At 37.9% G+C, this 17,889-nt stretch overlaps 1 protein-coding gene across 1 annotated transcript; it reads right to left on the bottom strand.

Moving 5' to 3' along the window:
* Positions 1-2,978: 2,978 nt before the first annotated feature.
* On the bottom strand, positions 2,979-11,856 carry LOC110712236 (DExH-box ATP-dependent RNA helicase DExH12-like). The gene is given in 5 exon segments (XM_021890697.1): positions 2,979-6,489; positions 6,588-6,977; positions 8,262-10,985; positions 10,987-11,208; positions 11,642-11,856. Coding segments are annotated over 4 exon segments (6,519 nt in total). The 5' UTR covers positions 11,642-11,856; the 3' UTR covers positions 2,979-3,306.
* Between the last annotated feature and the right edge of the window lie 6,033 nt (positions 11,857-17,889).

Genomic DNA, 17,889 nt, shown 5'->3' with positions numbered 1-17,889 from the left:
AAACAAGCACATTGTCAACAATTCAACACTTATCAGCGAGAATGAGGCAAACACTAGCTCGATCAATGCTGGTGATCATTGATAGAGTTATCCATTGATTGTTGATAGAATCAAGCACACTTGCCCAACTCATACGGTATGTCCTCAATGACAATTGGTTCGCGGTCAATACAGGTTAGGCCTGAGTCGGGACAACAGGGGCGAAGATCAGGAATGGCGGTATTAGTGCTAACAATACACTCGTGGCCTTCGTGATCTTCACAAGTTGGCTCTTCAGCTTTCACAGTAACGGTGTGTATCATCACTGAACGCCCGCGCACATACACACACAAGTACACAATGTTGTTAATCAACTTAATTAGTGTATGATATTCTTGTCCAAAAAGAAAAAGAAAAAAAACCTTAATAATTATAACATTAAAGGAAAACTAGAAGCTAGTGCACGCAAGAGATCAGTGCACCACTTAGCATTGCCATCGAAAATATATGTTGGGTTAGTATGACAAAATTATGCCACATTATAATTTGACGTGGCTTTATTATCATGGATTGGGGTGTCATGAGTTGTAGTCCAAAAATCATGTCCAAACCCATAATAATAGGTTACTCAACATGGTTCGATTCCAGAAAATTGAGAACCAGAACTAGAAAGTATTTCAACAGATTCTTAATTTAGTTACTTGGAACCATAAGTTCTAGTTTCAATTTCAGAGACCTTTATTATTATTATTTTTCTCTCATATATACAAGTATGAATTCTTTTAATCTTTCAATACTTTTAGGGTCGGGATTGTTTGGTTGACAAAATAAACGGGACAAGTGAAAATTCATGGAATTTTATAATCCGGGTAATTGTTTGGTTGACGCAAAAAAACAAAAATAGATGAAGGGGGAATTAATGGAAATTTTCACTTCCCACAAAATATAGTAAATTACCTGAGCCCCTATTGGTCATTCAAAATTCATGGGAATTCCAACTTCCCATTGACATAGCCAAACAACTTTAAAAAATTTCAATTGGGAAATAATTTTCCATGAAATAAAGGCCAGTATTTATTATCATATTTATATGTATACATGCTGCTTAGAAAATAATAATTATAATGAACAAAAATCAATCTAATTAGTAATTACTCCATAATTATTGTACTATATACATGCAAATTAAAATTGCAAAGGAAAATACCTGATGCAATAATGAGGAGGGCTACAAATATGATTCTCTTGTTCTCCATTTTCTTTCTTTCTTAATTCTTGCCAAAAACTTTTTACCAACTATTTTTTTGTAGTAACGTTGCTAGTATTGATGAACTTTTGGTGGGTATTTCCTCTCTTTCTATTGTCCCTATTTATACTAAATTCTCTGAAATTTAATAATACTAGATGTATTAGTTACATTCTTTGATTCTTTCAAAAAAAAAAAAAAAATGTGAGATTCGTTTGATACATTCAAACTAATTTCTAATTACTTACTAATGTGTAATAATATCACATACACATTGAAATGCTCAATCCTTTCGACATATTTAGTACTCCCTTCGTTTCACTTTGTTAGTCCCCTTTGAAATCAATCACTTAAGATAAGAAAAAGAAAAATCCTAATAATATGGACCCTTTGATTGCAGCTTTGTAATTAATGTTTTGTCTTTTTTGTTTTTATTTATGGGAATTGGCTGTAATCAAGTCCTATAATAAATCTTGATTTAGAAGAGTTTTCCATGTCAGCAATCCACTAGCACATATATTAACCAGTTAGAATTATTTGACTCTTTAAACACCCGATAAGATTTAGATCATCGTTTCTTTTTATTATTTTGTAAGTTCGGCATCATGAACGAATATTTGTTAGATACAATAACTTAGACTAAATCCACCCCTTTCTCGTGGCCATAATGTTGTTGAGAAACTAGCTAATTAATTCTTAGTTGATTCATAGAAACAAAAATGTTGTAACAATGATGACATTTTATTCGTTTACATAGATCGTGAGACACACTTCAACTCTAGTTCACCCCTTAATAAGGAATAAATCACAATTTTCAAGTATAATCTACCGATAACAAATGCAATGGCCTGATTTATAATTGACATCAATTAGTTAATTAATACTCCTAAATAGTAATCCCTCCATTCTTTTATATTTTTTCCTATTTGTAATATATGCAACTAGTGCTCCTTATGCTTGGTGTTTATTTTGGGGGAATAATTGAAGCCTCTCTGAGATAAAATCACTTGATAGCGTACTAAACTATATACCAAAATGCATAGATTATGATTTATGTTTGAATACATGGTTTTCAACTTTGACTAAATTTCATCTAATAGATCGCCTACTTATAAACTCAGTATGTTAATCCCCACAGGCCACAGCTATGGTGATCCGTGATCGCTTGGCAATTCCCCTTCTTTTCCGCATGTTGAAAGTATGTAACTAAAAGAATATCATGAGTGTGAGGGATAGCTCAAGTGGTTCGAGCTCGCCCCGGTTCCCAGAAATCTTGGGATCGATTCTCATCTCCTGCCCTTGTGGCTCTCTAAACACCAAAAAAAAAAAAAAAAAAAAAAAAAAAAAAAAAAAAAAAAAAAAAAAACCCTAAAAAAATTTCATAGAAATCACTCAATTTATCGAAAATCAAGCAGGGGCAGCTCCATTTGGACCATAAAGCATGAAGCTCACTAGTTTAAGTAGCATTCCATATCAAAATAAACAGCTGATGCCTAGCTAGCCATAGAGTCTGCTTTCCATAATGAAAAACAGTATTAATAATTTTGTTACTTGCTACAAAAATGCAGGAGATGAAATACCTATATTTTCTTACAGCATGACTGAGAGCGGCAGAGGAGCAGAAACCACATACGAGAATATGCACAGAAAAACAAATAAGGCAGAGGAACAAAAAAGTAGCGTTACCAAGTTTTGGAGAGGCCTTTCTATGACCATAAACCCCAAACACATGTCCACAGGTAAAATGCCAAGCTTTAGAGAACAGCCAGATCTTAGAAATTGAATGCACCAACTAAGCCACCAAAAACTTCAACAGTCAACAGAAGCTGGATCTACAACTTAAAATGCAGCAACAGTGACAAATCCCCTGAAAATACAACCAAATTTTCCGAGACTAATCCGTGAGCAAAAGAATACTCCAGACAGTAATAATATAAGCATAATCTTCGAAAGCCAACAAGTATCCAAAAACGAGACATACTAAGTAGTTGTTCTAAATATGAAGCAGGCTATCCTAATATTAACAGGATCAGTCCGCGTTGTTGGTCAAGCAGCCATTAAAGGGAATTGCAGAACTCCTTTCAACTGTCATCTTCAGCTGCTCCTGCTTCTTTGACATCAATGGTAAAGTTATACTCCTGATCACATCCCAAGTACGAATCACACATGTAATACAAAGTGTAAGTCTTCTTCCCGACTTCAGGAGGTGCAACGAAGTCAAGCTTGACTTTTGATTTCCGTTGTAAAGCGACCCTCTTAATAGCTAGCAGTTGGTTAGTCTTTGTGTCACCCACCACCAACCACCAACCTTCTTCTTTAGCTTTGGGATATCTAAGCGCATCAACAGGTCCCACTTCTGACCTCCCTTCAAGATCTCGTTCAAGGGTAACCACCATTGTGACATCTGCCCCAGCACCGATGCTGTCACTATCGACCACCTCATAAGTCATATCAATGTTGGGGAAACGATTACAGAAACGGGCAATATCCAGCAACTGTGAGTCAGACATCTGTAGAAGCTCCTGCCTCTCATCATCCTCCATTTCCACCAGGTCAAACACAGTCTCAATAGACTTCCCTGGGTTCTCTTGACATCTCTTGGCCAACTCCTTGGTGAAATGTGGAAGCTGCAATAGCATGGAATCTCGCTCCCACATACCCTGAGTCACCATCTGGCTTACTTCCATAGCAAGAAGAGCAAGATTTAGCCAACCATTGCTGGAAATAACATCAACCATAGCCTGAAGCAATCTACTAGCTGAAAGGAGCACTTCACGCTGGTCAGCAGCCAAGTTACCACCAACTGGATGCCTAGAAAAGTGGGCTTGCAGCAAAGCATTTGCTTTTACATGTGGATCTGTGTACTTTGGATTCTCAAAAGAGAATCTTTGGTGATGTATCATCTTGCGAATCAAGTCATCCTCCCCCGGACGTACTGGCAGCTGCGAATACTCTGAAGCCGAAGCCAAAATCTCTAGGAGACCCTTCAGCTTTGTTTTAGATGTCAACGAAGAACTAAAACGCTCGATTGTGGTGTAGCTGATGTAGTAATATGATGCTATCATACCCAGATTCAGAGGAGAGAGATCCATATCATCTTCAATAGCAACACATTTACTTGCTTCCAGATCACTCAAAGTGTTCTCCACAAGCTCTGAGAGGTAATCTGATAAATGCCTATGGCTCACACCCTGAAGATTGTAGTAATTAGGATTCTGAGCAAGCCTTCTGTACATAAATGTCCATGTGAGATAATCCACAGCATCTTGCTTATTCTCGATTACTCCAACTACAATTTCTGCATTCAGATTGTCATGAAGGTAGTGGTGCAAATGACTTTCTACAGGGAATGCTTCATATAAGAACTTTTTATAATATTCCTTTCGTGGGGCATGACAAAGGATAACACACTTCCCAGACTTATCCAACAAAGGCCGACTAGCATGACCCATCATCTGGAGCAGATCAGTGACTGGATAATCAGTATGAGCATTCTCTCTCCCATCATAGTACTGAGTTCCCATGACCACCACTAAGTGAGCCAACAAAGGCATTCCCCAGCACATTGAACTGGTCATAACACAAACTTGGATCCATCCAGCTTCAAATAACTGTGATACAATCTCCTTATCAGTGCTAACTAATCCTTCATGCAAAAAGCCCACACCATAGCCAAGAGTGGTCTTCAGATTTGGATCCTTAATTTTATCAGTAAAAGGCTGCAGCTCCTCCAATGAATGCAGCAAAAATATTGGCTTCTCTCCACTGTCAGAACTAGCATATGTTACAAGGTCAACTGCAGTGAGTGAAGCATGCTTCCGAGTTGGAACATATACAATAGCAGGTTTCCCATTCTTAGCATGGACAGATATAGCAGTGTAGGTTGGCTTGGTCATAGCTTGCATTCTTGCCTCAAAATTAGCAATATCTACTCCCTGAATGTGAATCTCAAGAGGTACAGGACGAACCCCTGGTGGAAAGTTGAAAAGACCATGTGAAGAAGCACCTATCCACTCACCAAGGTCCTTAGCATTAGCAAGAGAGGTTGATAAAGCAACAATGCGAATCTTGTTCTCCACTTGACTTGCTATGTATCTCATCCTCGAGACAATCACTTCCAACACAGGACCGCCTTGACCACCAATAAGATGGAGCTCATCAATGATGAACAGGCTGACTTGCTGAACATACTTTCTTTGTTTCCAGCGTCGCGATAAAGCATCCCATTTTTCAGGAGTACTTACAATTATCTGCCCTTTCTCAAGTAACTTCAAGTCAGTTGCTGTCTCTCCTGTAAGTTCAACGACTCGCAAACCAAGTCCTTTTCCAAATTTCCTTTCCCAATCACGAAAACGCTCCTTGGCCAGAGCTTCAATAGGTGCTATATAGACAACACGCATGGTGCTGTCAGGACCTTTCTGGTGGTTTCGCAAGATAGCAAACTCAGCACATATTGTCTTTCCACTACCAGTTGGCGCAGCAACCAAAACATTGTCATCTGCATTGTACAGAACCGTGAAAACCTGAGTCTGGACAGGGTTGAAGTGCCTAAATTCTGGATAAAGGGCTTCATATGATGGGTTTCTCAATGCAGTCACAGGCAGTGGTTGCAAGTCCAACAATTCTGTTGGGGGAGGATATTTCTCAGGCAAAATAAGATGCCTAAAAGAAACAGGCAAAACAGACTGTGATCCCAACCATCTATCAGAAACAACATGAATGAAATATTGTGGGGGCAGAGGCTCTGATATTGGCACAGTGAAATTCAGGGTATGGTCCTCATCAATATATTGCTTCTTCAGCATGAAGTATTCATGATGAAGAATGTATTCACCATCATTATCCTCCACAATAACCCAAAAAGGCTCCACATATCCATGAATCTTGTCATCCCACATGAAATCAGGTGTGATTGTCAGTTCCACTCCTAAAACAGAGCGAGTAATAGGCTGCACATGTGCAGCAAGGTTAAGCTTTGGAAACTGATGAATGAACTTGTGAAGAGTCCTTCCCATCTTCTGTTGTCTTATGAGCTCTCCCAGTTCTTGAGAGGAAAGGTCATAGTACCTATCCCAAGCCAGTTCCTTCTTCTCCAACTTCATCAAAATTTCGCTAGATATTCCAGTAAACTGACGGAGTGGTGTCTGTACGCTCCACATCCTCTTCTGAACCATTTTACACAAATTTAGCGCCTTCTCTGCCAACTGAGCCCATCCTCTTTTCAAAACTATCTCAAAAAGAGCTCTCATAAGACGTGCCGCACTCTACATAAATTTTCAAAAAAAAAAAAAAACTAAGCAGAGAAGCACATCTAGAGTACAGAAATAAAAATATTGTTCACTTATGTGAAAAAGCAGCATACCTGTGTTATATAAACCATGTCTGATGTTAGAGACAAGCCTTCAAGCTTCAACTGAGAAATATACGCTTGAAGTAAAACATTAATCTTAGCGCTGGGCTCTTCCAAGCTCTCTTTAATGGGAATTGGAACACGTTCCAAAAGCTTGGCCAGTTCAACCTTTTCATCTTGCCTCACTGTAACGTATTTAAATTCCTCACTGAGGGAGAATAACCGACAAAGCTCAATGTCACCCATAGTCGGTTTTAAGTGCTCATTGTAAGTGGATATTGTGCCATGTGTAATGTAATAAAAACTGGCAATCCTTCCCAAGTCAGTGACCTGGAAGTAACCACTTTTCCGATCATATTTAATCAAGTTATTTTTGTCCAAAACAGTTGCTGCTGAATGGATCTGTAAAATTAACAAAACGATTTTAGGTCTATAGCTATAAAAGACTTTGGAATGCATAATGACATCAAAATCATGAATGTAAACAGTAAACGGCACTCATCAATGTTTAAATACTCCAATAGAAAGTTCTTTTCTGATAAAAGGTACCCCCCTGGGAGTTCTTGAAGAAACCACACCCACCATCCCCATAACAGCATCATGAAAAATAAATAAAGCAACATCTAATAAAAGATGTGCTCACCAGCGCAAACAACTTACACCATCAAGTAGTTAATGTACAACTTACACCATCAAGTAGTTAATGTGCTAGTACATAGAGCAAAATTAAAGCTGCCAATTCACTTTATAACCAAGGACTAAGTAAAGCCAAGATATTAGAGTGTTCTTTAAATTGTAATACTTTTGATAAAAATGATTTAGAATAAATTCAGTCAACTTTTATTCAACACTATACTCAAAATATTCATTATGGCCCTTTTATAAACTTGATAAATGGTATACATCAAACAATTTAATGTGGTTGGGTCAATAGCCAATACATAGTTGCTGTGGATTTGGTACCAAATTGGAAGATTCTTGTTGGTGCTTCTCAGGATTCATTGATGTAGAGGTATATTTACCAACAAAGATAACTGTAAGAGTAGTGTAAGAAAACAGTTTGATACAAATGTGCCAAAATACAAATTCAACTATTCAGTTAAGACTAGAGAAATTAAAACTTTGAAGATTATTTAAAGCATCAGGAAAGTTTTCAGTTCCATCTTCCCAACTCCCCCCACTGCTGCCAACACCCATCCCCCTTCCAAAAAAAAAAAAAAAAATCATTATATTCCTTCAATAAACAGCCTACAGAAGGAATTGAAAACATACAGAACAAGGGGTTTGATCAATTTTTAAAAGCGGTACAAAGTTCATTGACAAAAATTCTAACCTTCACATAATTTGACACTTGTCAATCACAGTCTACTGAAACTAAATACATACAGAGATGAGGGTTTGGTAAATTTTCAATTATCCAGAGCACAAGAAAGTTAAGAGGACACATATTCTAACTTTTACTACTTCATAAACAAGCATTCTGAACCACAAACAGAATAAAAAAAATAAAAAAAAAAAATAAAAAGAAAAGAAACTTACAAAATCCTACACATAAAAGATTTTACTCTATACTAGTTTGAAAAATACTATTCTATCAGCATAGATCAAGGTATCAGGAATACAATGATTTAAGGAAATCATGAAAACAGGAATGAAGAGCAGTGATGTATAAGAATAAAGGCTTACCAGGTCAGCTCTCCTCTCTTCCAGTGTAAGGTCCCTGTCGAGCACATCAGGAGCTAAGCCATAAAGTGTAGGATTACGTAACATCCGAATGTACAGGTATGTGTAACCTATCCAATTGAGGGCTTCTCGAGCATTTTGTACAGTACCAAGAACAATTTCAGCATTCAACTGATCAGCCAACCTTGAGATAAACTGACTTTCAATAGGGAGCTGTTGATTCATCAAAGAAAGATAGAATTGCAATTCAGTATGGCCAGTAATGATTATTCCCTCTCCATAAGTATCATACTGGGGTCTACCTGCACGCCCAAGCATCTGCATTACATCCAGAGGACTCAATTCTGTCCAAGCTCCCTTTTCAGGATTATAAATCTGGGTTCCCTTTATAATCACTGTGTGTGCAGGCAAATTGACACCCCAAGCAAGGGTGGCTGTAGAAACTAGGACTTGCACGTGACCATCAGCAAACAAATCTTCCACAAGCTGGCGATCAGCCCTATTCATCCCAGCATTATGAATTGCAAAGCCGTAAGGTAAAAGATCCTTAAGGTCATTACTTCTAACTAAATCAGTATGTGCATGAAGAATCTCACGACTCGCACTATCTTCTTTCAAAAATTTACCAAGGGTATCCTTTGCCAAGGCTGTATCCCTTATAGCACGGGCAGTCTTTGCCGTCTCTTTTCTTGAGTGAACAAAAACAAGAACTTGGTGCTTTCCAGCCACAGCCATCACTTTATCATAGCAAATGTCATTCATCAACTGGAATCTCTGTAGTGGTTTCTTCACATTGATTCCAATATATTGTTGTGCAAGCGGGCAAGGTCTATAGCTGTTGTCAAAGTGGAATAGCCCCTTTTCTACATCAACCCTCAAGAATAATGCCACATCCTCGTAGTTAGGAAGGGTGGCTGATAACCCAACTAGTCGAATATTATCTTTTGTTGTTTCAATTTGCCTAACTGTCCTGGCAACTATACTTTCCAGCACAGGGCCTCTGTTGTCATGGAGCAGATGAATCTCATCAATTATGAGAAGTTTGACAAGCTGAGTGTATGTTCGATCACCTGACTTCCTTGTTATGATATCCCATTTCTCTGGAGTTGTAACAATTATCTGAGTTTCATCTATCTGTTGCTTGGTCAATGACTGATCACCACTCAATTCCTTCACATTCACACCATAATGCTTCAACCGGTTTGACAAGTTACCGACCACTTCAGCCACAAGAGCTTTCATTGGAGCCACATATACTATCTTATAACTGCTGTGGTCAAATGATCCATCTGGTGCTCTATTCAAAGCAATCTGCTGCAATATGGTGAGGACAGCAACATTAGTCTTCCCTGCCCCAGTCGGAGCACAAAGAAGAATGTTTTCAGCTGAAAAGAGTGCAGTTTGGTAAACTCTACTCTGCACCCTATTCAATTGTGTCATCCCTTCGAAAGCTGGTTGTGCCCAATCTGGCATTCCAGATATCTTCACGAGTTCTTCACCTTTTTCAAATGGCTTGGCTTTCAAAGCAGGAATATGGACCTCTTCGTATCCTTTAGCCTGATGGCGAAAAGAGCCATCTGGAAGTATAGTCTTCTTGTTTGCCATGAAACGACCACCTTGGTTGAAAGCAAGGTTTTCCAGATCAAGCACCTGCCGCTGCCCATTCAACCAACCATTATCGACATCTCTATCAGTCAATCCTCTACGGCCACGGTCCCCATCAACAGCACTCTCATCTTTCAAACGACGAGCCTCCTCTCTTATACTCTTCTCCAGATTCTTCTGCCTCTCCTTGGCAGTGGCTCTGGTAGCATGCAACTGCTCCAGGATGGCAGCCAAATCTGCACCAGATTCCATCATTTCTTCTTCAATCCTTTTCCGCTCCTCTTGATCTTCAGCTCGGGCCAGGCGGGTACACCACACAATCTTCCGCCTATTACGCACAAGGAACCTGACAAGGTTGAACCTATCGTAGTCAAGGCGAGTCAAAAGTGTATTCTCAATCTCCCTATCCTCCCCTTCTGCAAGTAACGCTAGAGCTTCTTCAGCAAGATTTTGGCACTGTTGTGGATCAATTTGCTGATCATAGGCTTGAGAAATCTTCCTCTGAAGCCAATACGCATCAATGTCCTGAACATTTAGGTTCATACCCTCATCCGCATCAGGCATATCTTCATCACCAATTCCACCACCCATTTGCATACCCCCAGCGGAACCTGCTTCAGCAATATCTTCATCATCCTCTTCATCATCCTGCACCGAGCCAAAATCGCTCTCATCGTCATCATCATCATTCTCCTCAAACTCCACCGCAACACCCACTTCATTATCGAGACCATCCCCATTGGCAGTCGGGACATCATCACCACCTTCTTGATAATCAGTAATCATCTTCCCAGCATTAACCAGGCTATCAAACACAGTAGCAGGCATAGAAGTCAGCAACTTCTCAATCTCCATCTTCTTTTCTGGGTACTTAATAGCATCGTTCTTTAATACAGCCAAAATCTCATCAGCAGCAGCACTGACAATATTAAATGGCAGCCCTCCCAGCTGCTGCTGGATAATACTCAGCATAGCCTCATAAGCAGCCCGAGTTTCTTTAGTTTTTGGCTGGTAGACCCCTTCTTCAGTAACATTCAGAACACTTTCCTCCTGAATACGGCGTTTCTTGCTCTGCCGAGCAGGCCCTGGCTCCGCATTTGGGTCCCTTTCCTTCTTTTTTTGAAGATTTCTTCTTCTTCTCTTCAAGCTCCGGAGGCTTTCCTTTAGCAACCCTATCTCCGAACGACTTTGGGTCAATTTTACCATATAAGGACTCCGGCTCACCAGTAGGCTCATGGGTATCCCTCGGGCGTGAATCTGTCGTGAGCACTAGACTCGAATTTGCCCTGTATTCATACTGCTTGAAACGTGCGTGTGCCTCCGCACCACCTCCCAGATTCGACATCTTTCTACAAAGAAATTTTTTTAAAAAATTAAAAAACAATGATACAAGTATTTTCTTAGGGTTTATATAAACCTAGGGCAACCCCGTTCCTCTTCGTTCAATTTCTCAAGGTTTCATCCAAACATTCAAAGTTCATAATCAAATTCCAGCAACACATTAGCAACCAAATTTAACTCATTTCAACAAATTCAAGCTCGAAAATCACCAAAAAATCTTCATAAAGTGCACACAGCATTATTCTATCAACAAATTTGCTCGTTATTATAATCCAACATTTAAATAATCCACTTTAGAAGAACCCTAAATTGACTATCCTAGCAATCAAATCTGCTCTAATGAGAAATTAAACCCTAGATGTGAACTGTAAAAAAAAATAGAAATAACAGACCTAGATTGAGAAATTGATATTAGATGATTAAAAAACACAACTTACCTAAAAAGCAGATGCTTCAATGGACGAGGAAAAGCTCAGCAGATGCTTTAATGGAGGGTTGAAAGCTTAGAAGCTGCTTCAATGGAGAACTCTAGATTGAGTACGAGAGAACGAGAGAGAAGTGCAACAGAATAGTAAAAAGGGAAAATAAATTCTAACAAACGAGGTTTTTTTTTTTGACAGGGAAAACAAACGAGGTTTATTGAGGCAGAATAGAACACTCATACGAATGATATACTATTTTTATGTCGGCCATAGCGTTTCGAGTAGGGCCTATCGGCTTCGCAAATTAGATGGCGCACTCGGGTGATCAATTTGGTGTTAGGGTCAAGTTTATTGAGGCTGGGTTGATTTGGTTTTTAAAACAAATTTTGTCAACAACTATCAATTTAAGCCTTTGTTTTGAAAATAACTATCTTTTTTTTTTTTTTTAACAACTACCACAAACTTGTAAAAAGTTAGAGTAGCACTACCACTCTTAAATTTTCCGGCTAGAAGGTCCGGTGAGGGGGTCCCAATTTATACATTTTCCTCCAATATGTGTTTCTCTTTCTTTTCTATATAACTGCTAGTGTTCGTTTCACAACAGGGGCCCCTCACAAAAAATTATTGTGCAAATTTCTTCCTTTTTTCACCAATTGAGCAAGTAGAATAATTTCAAGAACATTACATCAGGTAATTTTAGAATTTTATACGCTAATTAGGGTTCTTAATGACTCGAAATTAGGGAAATTAGGATTTCGCAATTTTTTGCTTTTTAGGTAAATTGAATGAATTTATCGACATTAGGATTTCAGATGATCATATGGAGGGAAAGGTATAAAGTGGGACCCCCTCACCGAGGATTCTAGCCTGAATCTTAAGAGTGGTAGTGCTACTCTAACTTTTTATAAGTTTGTGGTAGTTGTTTTAAATTTTTTTTTAAAGGTAGTTGTTTTCAAAACAGAGGCTTAAATTGGTAGTTGTTGACAAAATTTCCTTAAAACAAAGTCATACGACATCTAAAAATAAAATCTAAATTAATAAATACATAAAATTGAATCAAATAAGGGTTTCCTTCATCAAAGCTACGATAGTTGAATAGATCTTGCATTGTGGTACATCGCTTGCACACATCACTGGAATGCACAACTTTTTCGGAGACACGGTCTAATGATTTGTTGTAGCCATAAGGATGATTTTCATCTGATTCACTTGAACGCATCTGAAAATTCGACAACCGTTGAGATCCCGAGCAAATATTTTCCAACGAATTGATAATAGGGCAAAAGATGATTATCTTTTTTATAAGCCCTAACACACAAAAGAACCTTAAACAAAAGCAAACAACTAAACTAACAAAAACTAATGACTCCATCATAGGGAGACAATCCACCACAGGGAGACGGACAAACATCTACACTACTCGTGTAGATTTATTGAAACCTAAAATGCAAAACTAAAGAAAATCAAGGGAAAAGGGTCGGAAATAGTCTAATTAGAATACCCTAGAAGAGAGGATGAGAGAAGAGGAGAGGAGAGAACCCTTGTGGTTTGGATCTATTTTGAATTTGAGTAATGCTAAATTATTGGGAAAATTTGTATTTTACCACCCACAAATAAATCACTTTTTGAAATTACCACCCAAAAAAATTTATTTTTAAATTGCCATTCAAGAAAACAAAAATAGATTTTACCATTTTCCGTTAAAAAACCGTTAAGTTTAACGTTTTGAAAAAATTCTTTAATTTTCGAGCCAAATAGATGCATTTAGATGTTTTGGGGGTCATTTTTGCCCTTTGAATCCGATTTGAAGTTAAAATTTACAAAAAAAAATAATTGAAAATGCCTCGTTTTGCATACTAAAAGATACCTCGGTTTGTGTGGCACACGCAAAATGAGCCATCTAAAGAACATGTTCACGAAAATCGAAGAATTTTTTTTGAACGTTAGATTTTAACGGTTTTGGCGGTAATTTAAAATAAAATTTTTTTATGGATGATAATTTCAAAAGGTGGGTTATTTGTGGTAGTAAAATACAATATTTCCAAATTACTATGTCTATACAAGTCAACATATGAATTTGGTTTTTTTTTTTCGTGTTAATTTTGAATCAGGTCAGTTTTTTACACTTCTAGGTGTAACCGATCAAGCCAAGAAAAAAGGGTGCGTTCGGACAAGCCAAAAAAACACTTTTTAGTTTAAAACTTGAACTTGGCCCTAAAAAGTCCGTTTTGGCCCAACAAGTACACTGTATTTTTTGGAGGTTTAGCATAATATTTAATGTTAAGGCCCATTTTGACCTAAATTTGTTTCTCCTGTAGTTGAACGATATATGTTGTATAGATTTGAACTATCAATCAATCATTAATAACTACCTCCGTTAAATGTTATGTGTAACTTTTGCTAAAAACAAATGACCAAGGTTATGTGCAACTTTCCATTTTCTTTCCATTCTTAGTAAACAAAAAAGCTGAAAAAGACTTATTTACCCTTACTTAAAAAATCAGATTTTCTTAAGTATGCCCTTATCTTATTTTAATCTCATTAACATAAACCTAATCTACCTACACTAATCTAATGACTCCCTCCATAAATCATCCCATTTCCCCCTAACTACCCCCATTTATTCATCTTCTCAACCACCCAAATTAATTGCGATGGCTAGGTTTTCCCCCTTTTTCTTCTGGAGAATTCTCAAGAAGATAAACCCTAGTTCTTGTTCTTCTACTTTCTCTCTCCTCTTCATCCTTCGTTTTCTACAATCTCTCTCTCCAGATATGTCCTTATTTCACCATATTTTTGACAAATCGAGTCCCCCAAAAAAATGGTTAACCTTGAACCCCTCAACGACGCCTATTTGGCCACTGATTCTGAGTAAGAGGGTAATTTGATTCTCTCCCTCATTCAATCCTTTGAGATGAACTCTCCTTTTCCTTGCCAATTCTGTGAATTGAGTAAGTCTGATCCCTACTATACTTCGACGGCTTACATGGCGTTAGGGAAAGTTCTTGAAAGCATTGATGACGAGGAGCAATTGAAGAGGGTCGTGGGTCAAGGTGAGTCTCGGGGAAAAAAAATCCCTTGATTTCACCAATGAAGATGTAGATCTAGTTGTTGAAAGTGGTGAGGGGAGTTCGTGCCTACCAAAAAGCCCATATTTAAGAGGGCTAGGCCTCCCACTAAGATCCGGGCTAAAAGGAAGGCAGCGTTGATGGCTCTAAGGCGGATTCGTGGGCTGCCTGATAAGGAGGTTGTTGGAATCTCCGATGATGAGCCTGAGAAAGAGGAGGTTCATCACCTCCTTCCAAGAAGCCTACCAGCATTGTACCTCCCCTTGAAGTTGGTGAAATTCAAGGCCCTGTTTATAAGCACTATGTAAGGAGGATGAACCCTAAGGTTCAACCCTCTGAGTGACTGCTTGTGTAACGATCTCTAGCCCTAACTTCTTTCATTTCTATTTTGAGTCCATTTCCTTCGATTATTTATTATGATTGTTGTTTATTGCTGGACTATAGTTGATTTGGTTCCCTGGTGTTGTTTGTTGTATGTTCTGGTGATTTTTTGTTGCTGGGTATGAAGTTCTGAAATTTGATTTTGAGTCCTTTTCCTTTGATTAGTTATCATGAATGTTGTTGACTTTGTGCTTTGTTGTAAGTGATTTTTGAGAATTATTGTTGGCTTCCTGATTTTTTTGGATTGATTGACTTCCTGATTCTGGTGGTTTATTGGCTTCCTAATTCTGGTGGTTTGTTGGTTTTGTCTTCCTAATTCTGGTTATTGTTGGAAATTATTGTTGGTTTTTCCTTCCTGATTCTAGTTATCTTTGGAAATTATTGTTGGCTTGATGACCCTTATGTTCAAGTGGCTCTTGTAGCCTTCTTTATTGTGTTGGATGCAACTGGTTTTTCCTTGGAGATTTTGTTGGATTCATTGACTTGTGTGGTTAGTTTGTTGTTGGAATATTGACTACTAATACCTAGGGGATTTTGGTTGATGAATGATAAGGCAATTGTGAGCTTGGTTTTGTGAAGTTAAGATGTTTGCACCTTACACTGTTCTCAATGATCATTTGTGTAGAGAACACAGTCAGTCCCTTTATGTTGTTGAGTTTATACATAAAAGAGTCCCTAATGTTAGTGTTTTGATACATTCAAGTAGTATGAGTCCCCCATTCCAATCACTTAAATGTTGTTTTCTAATCCAAATGATGAAGGGACTCCATTGAATTTCACTTCAAACAAGAGTTTTGCTCAAACAATTTCTGTATTGAGATTGTTGTTGAGGTAACCTTGTGTTGAAGTGTTGTATTCAACAATCATACACACTCTTCTAATGGATTTATTATCCACACAACTAAAAAGATTTTAATTTTCATTCCCTTCAAAATGTGGTTACATATGGACCATTACATGATCAAAAGAAGTTACATATGACTACCTTAGATGTTTGGATCATCCTAATAAACAAAATACACCTAACCACCTATTCATTCACATAAAAAAAATAAAAAAAATAAAAAAAAATTAAAAAAAAAAACCAAAAAAAAAAACCAAAAAGAAGAAGAAGAAGAAGAAGTTAAGTGGTTATGTGTGGCAGTCCATGTTGTTCTGGTCTTATGCTCTGATGAGTCCCCTAATCTGCATCAACCTCCATTTCTTTTGTTGCATCTTGATCAGTGCCTTGATTTGCTGGCCTAAACATAGTGTTTAGGTACTCCACAGCCTCCATCACAACTTCCTTCTTCACCTCAACTTGATCTGGCAGAATGCCAAGATTTTCAAGTTTTTTTTGTTCATGTGGGGTATTTTGTACTTATTCCCACCTTGTGCCTTGAGGATTTTTATCATACATCTCTGCAAAGTCACCCATATGTACTTATTGACTTATCAATCTTTCTCAACTAGCTCATCTAGGTTTCTAGGAAAAGATTGATATTGCAAAGACTGAATTGACCTAACAAGCCTAAATTCAACACATTCAAATCCGGTGATTAAGCTAGTTGGAATAAAATTTGAATGTTGAACCTATTTGCTATTGTTGCTGCTATGAACTCTTCATATTTGGGCACTTGGTGTGGCCTTGCATTGTCCCAATGAATGACCATATTTTTAGGATGACTTTCAAGCCATTTTGACACAATGCCTGGTATCAAGAGTGCCTTTGTTTCCCATGTGTCTGCTGCTCTGTTTCCCATATTTTTAGGATGACTAACATCTCCCTAATTACCTCTCTGTTGACATTCTAGAGTGCCTTTGTTTCCCATGAGTATGCTGCTCTGTTTTTGCTTGACTTCTTAGCTCTCTCTTTTACAGTGAATGGGAATATGCCATACTTTTCATCATGGAGTAGTTTCCCATATGTGTCATACAATGGCTTCCCAATGATTTCCATGAACATTGCTTTAGCTTGAATCTTTTTTACTGTTGTGCCCTATAGGGATTTTCCTCTTTAGGAAGGAGATAAAATCACCTCTTATGAGGATTGAGATAGAACCATTTCTCATCTATGTGTATGACATGGTTCATATCAACAAAAGTGGGGTCCTCATTTGTTGTCAGTGGGTTTATATGTGACAGAACCCATTTCATTCTAGCTACCTTGTGATCTGATGTCAGTGCTGGCTTGTTACTGCTTGTGTGTGTTCCCAGCCTTCCCTTTTTCTTCAAATTATGAAGAGTGACATGATAAATCTTCAAGGCAGCTGCATAACCTCTTTCTGTCTGCCTTAGATGTAGAGGGACTGATTGTAAGAATTCATCTGAAAATTCCCTTGGCTTTAGACCTGTTCTGCCATACTTTTTAGTCCTTACATCAATCAAATTCCCATATGCCATCTGGTTTTTAATGTCAGCAAATATTCTTGTGATTGTTGATTTGTGAACATTGAATTGAACTGATAACAAATTCTTGTGCCCCCTTAGTAAGCTCCCATCTTGCATTTTCAACATCGCATCAACAATTATCCTTTTTTTTTTTTTGTTCTTTGTTTGTTGAGTCTCATTCTCATTGAAAGCTTGCATGGCATGGTCATCTTCCTCTTCATGTACAATGTGGACATCTTGTGTACCTTGTTGCCCTTCTTGCATGTTTTTATTTTCTGTTTCATAGTGCTCTAAGTCTTCATCTTGCATTTCCTCTTGTTGATCATAGTAGATTTCTTACATTGTTTCCTCTATTAGTATTTAATCAACATCAAAGAAGAGAGCTTCAATAAATTCTATCATGCCTTGTGTCTGATTTTTTGTCTTCAGATTGAGGTTGATGAT

The sequence above is a fragment of the Chenopodium quinoa genome, unplaced genomic scaffold (assembly GCF_001683475.1).
Source record: "Chenopodium quinoa cultivar QQ74 unplaced genomic scaffold, ASM168347v1, whole genome shotgun sequence".
NCBI lineage: Eukaryota > Viridiplantae > Streptophyta > Magnoliopsida > Caryophyllales > Amaranthaceae > Chenopodium > Chenopodium quinoa.
The sequence above is the reverse complement of the archived record's forward strand: the minus strand, read 5'-3'. Positions and strand labels throughout refer to the sequence as shown.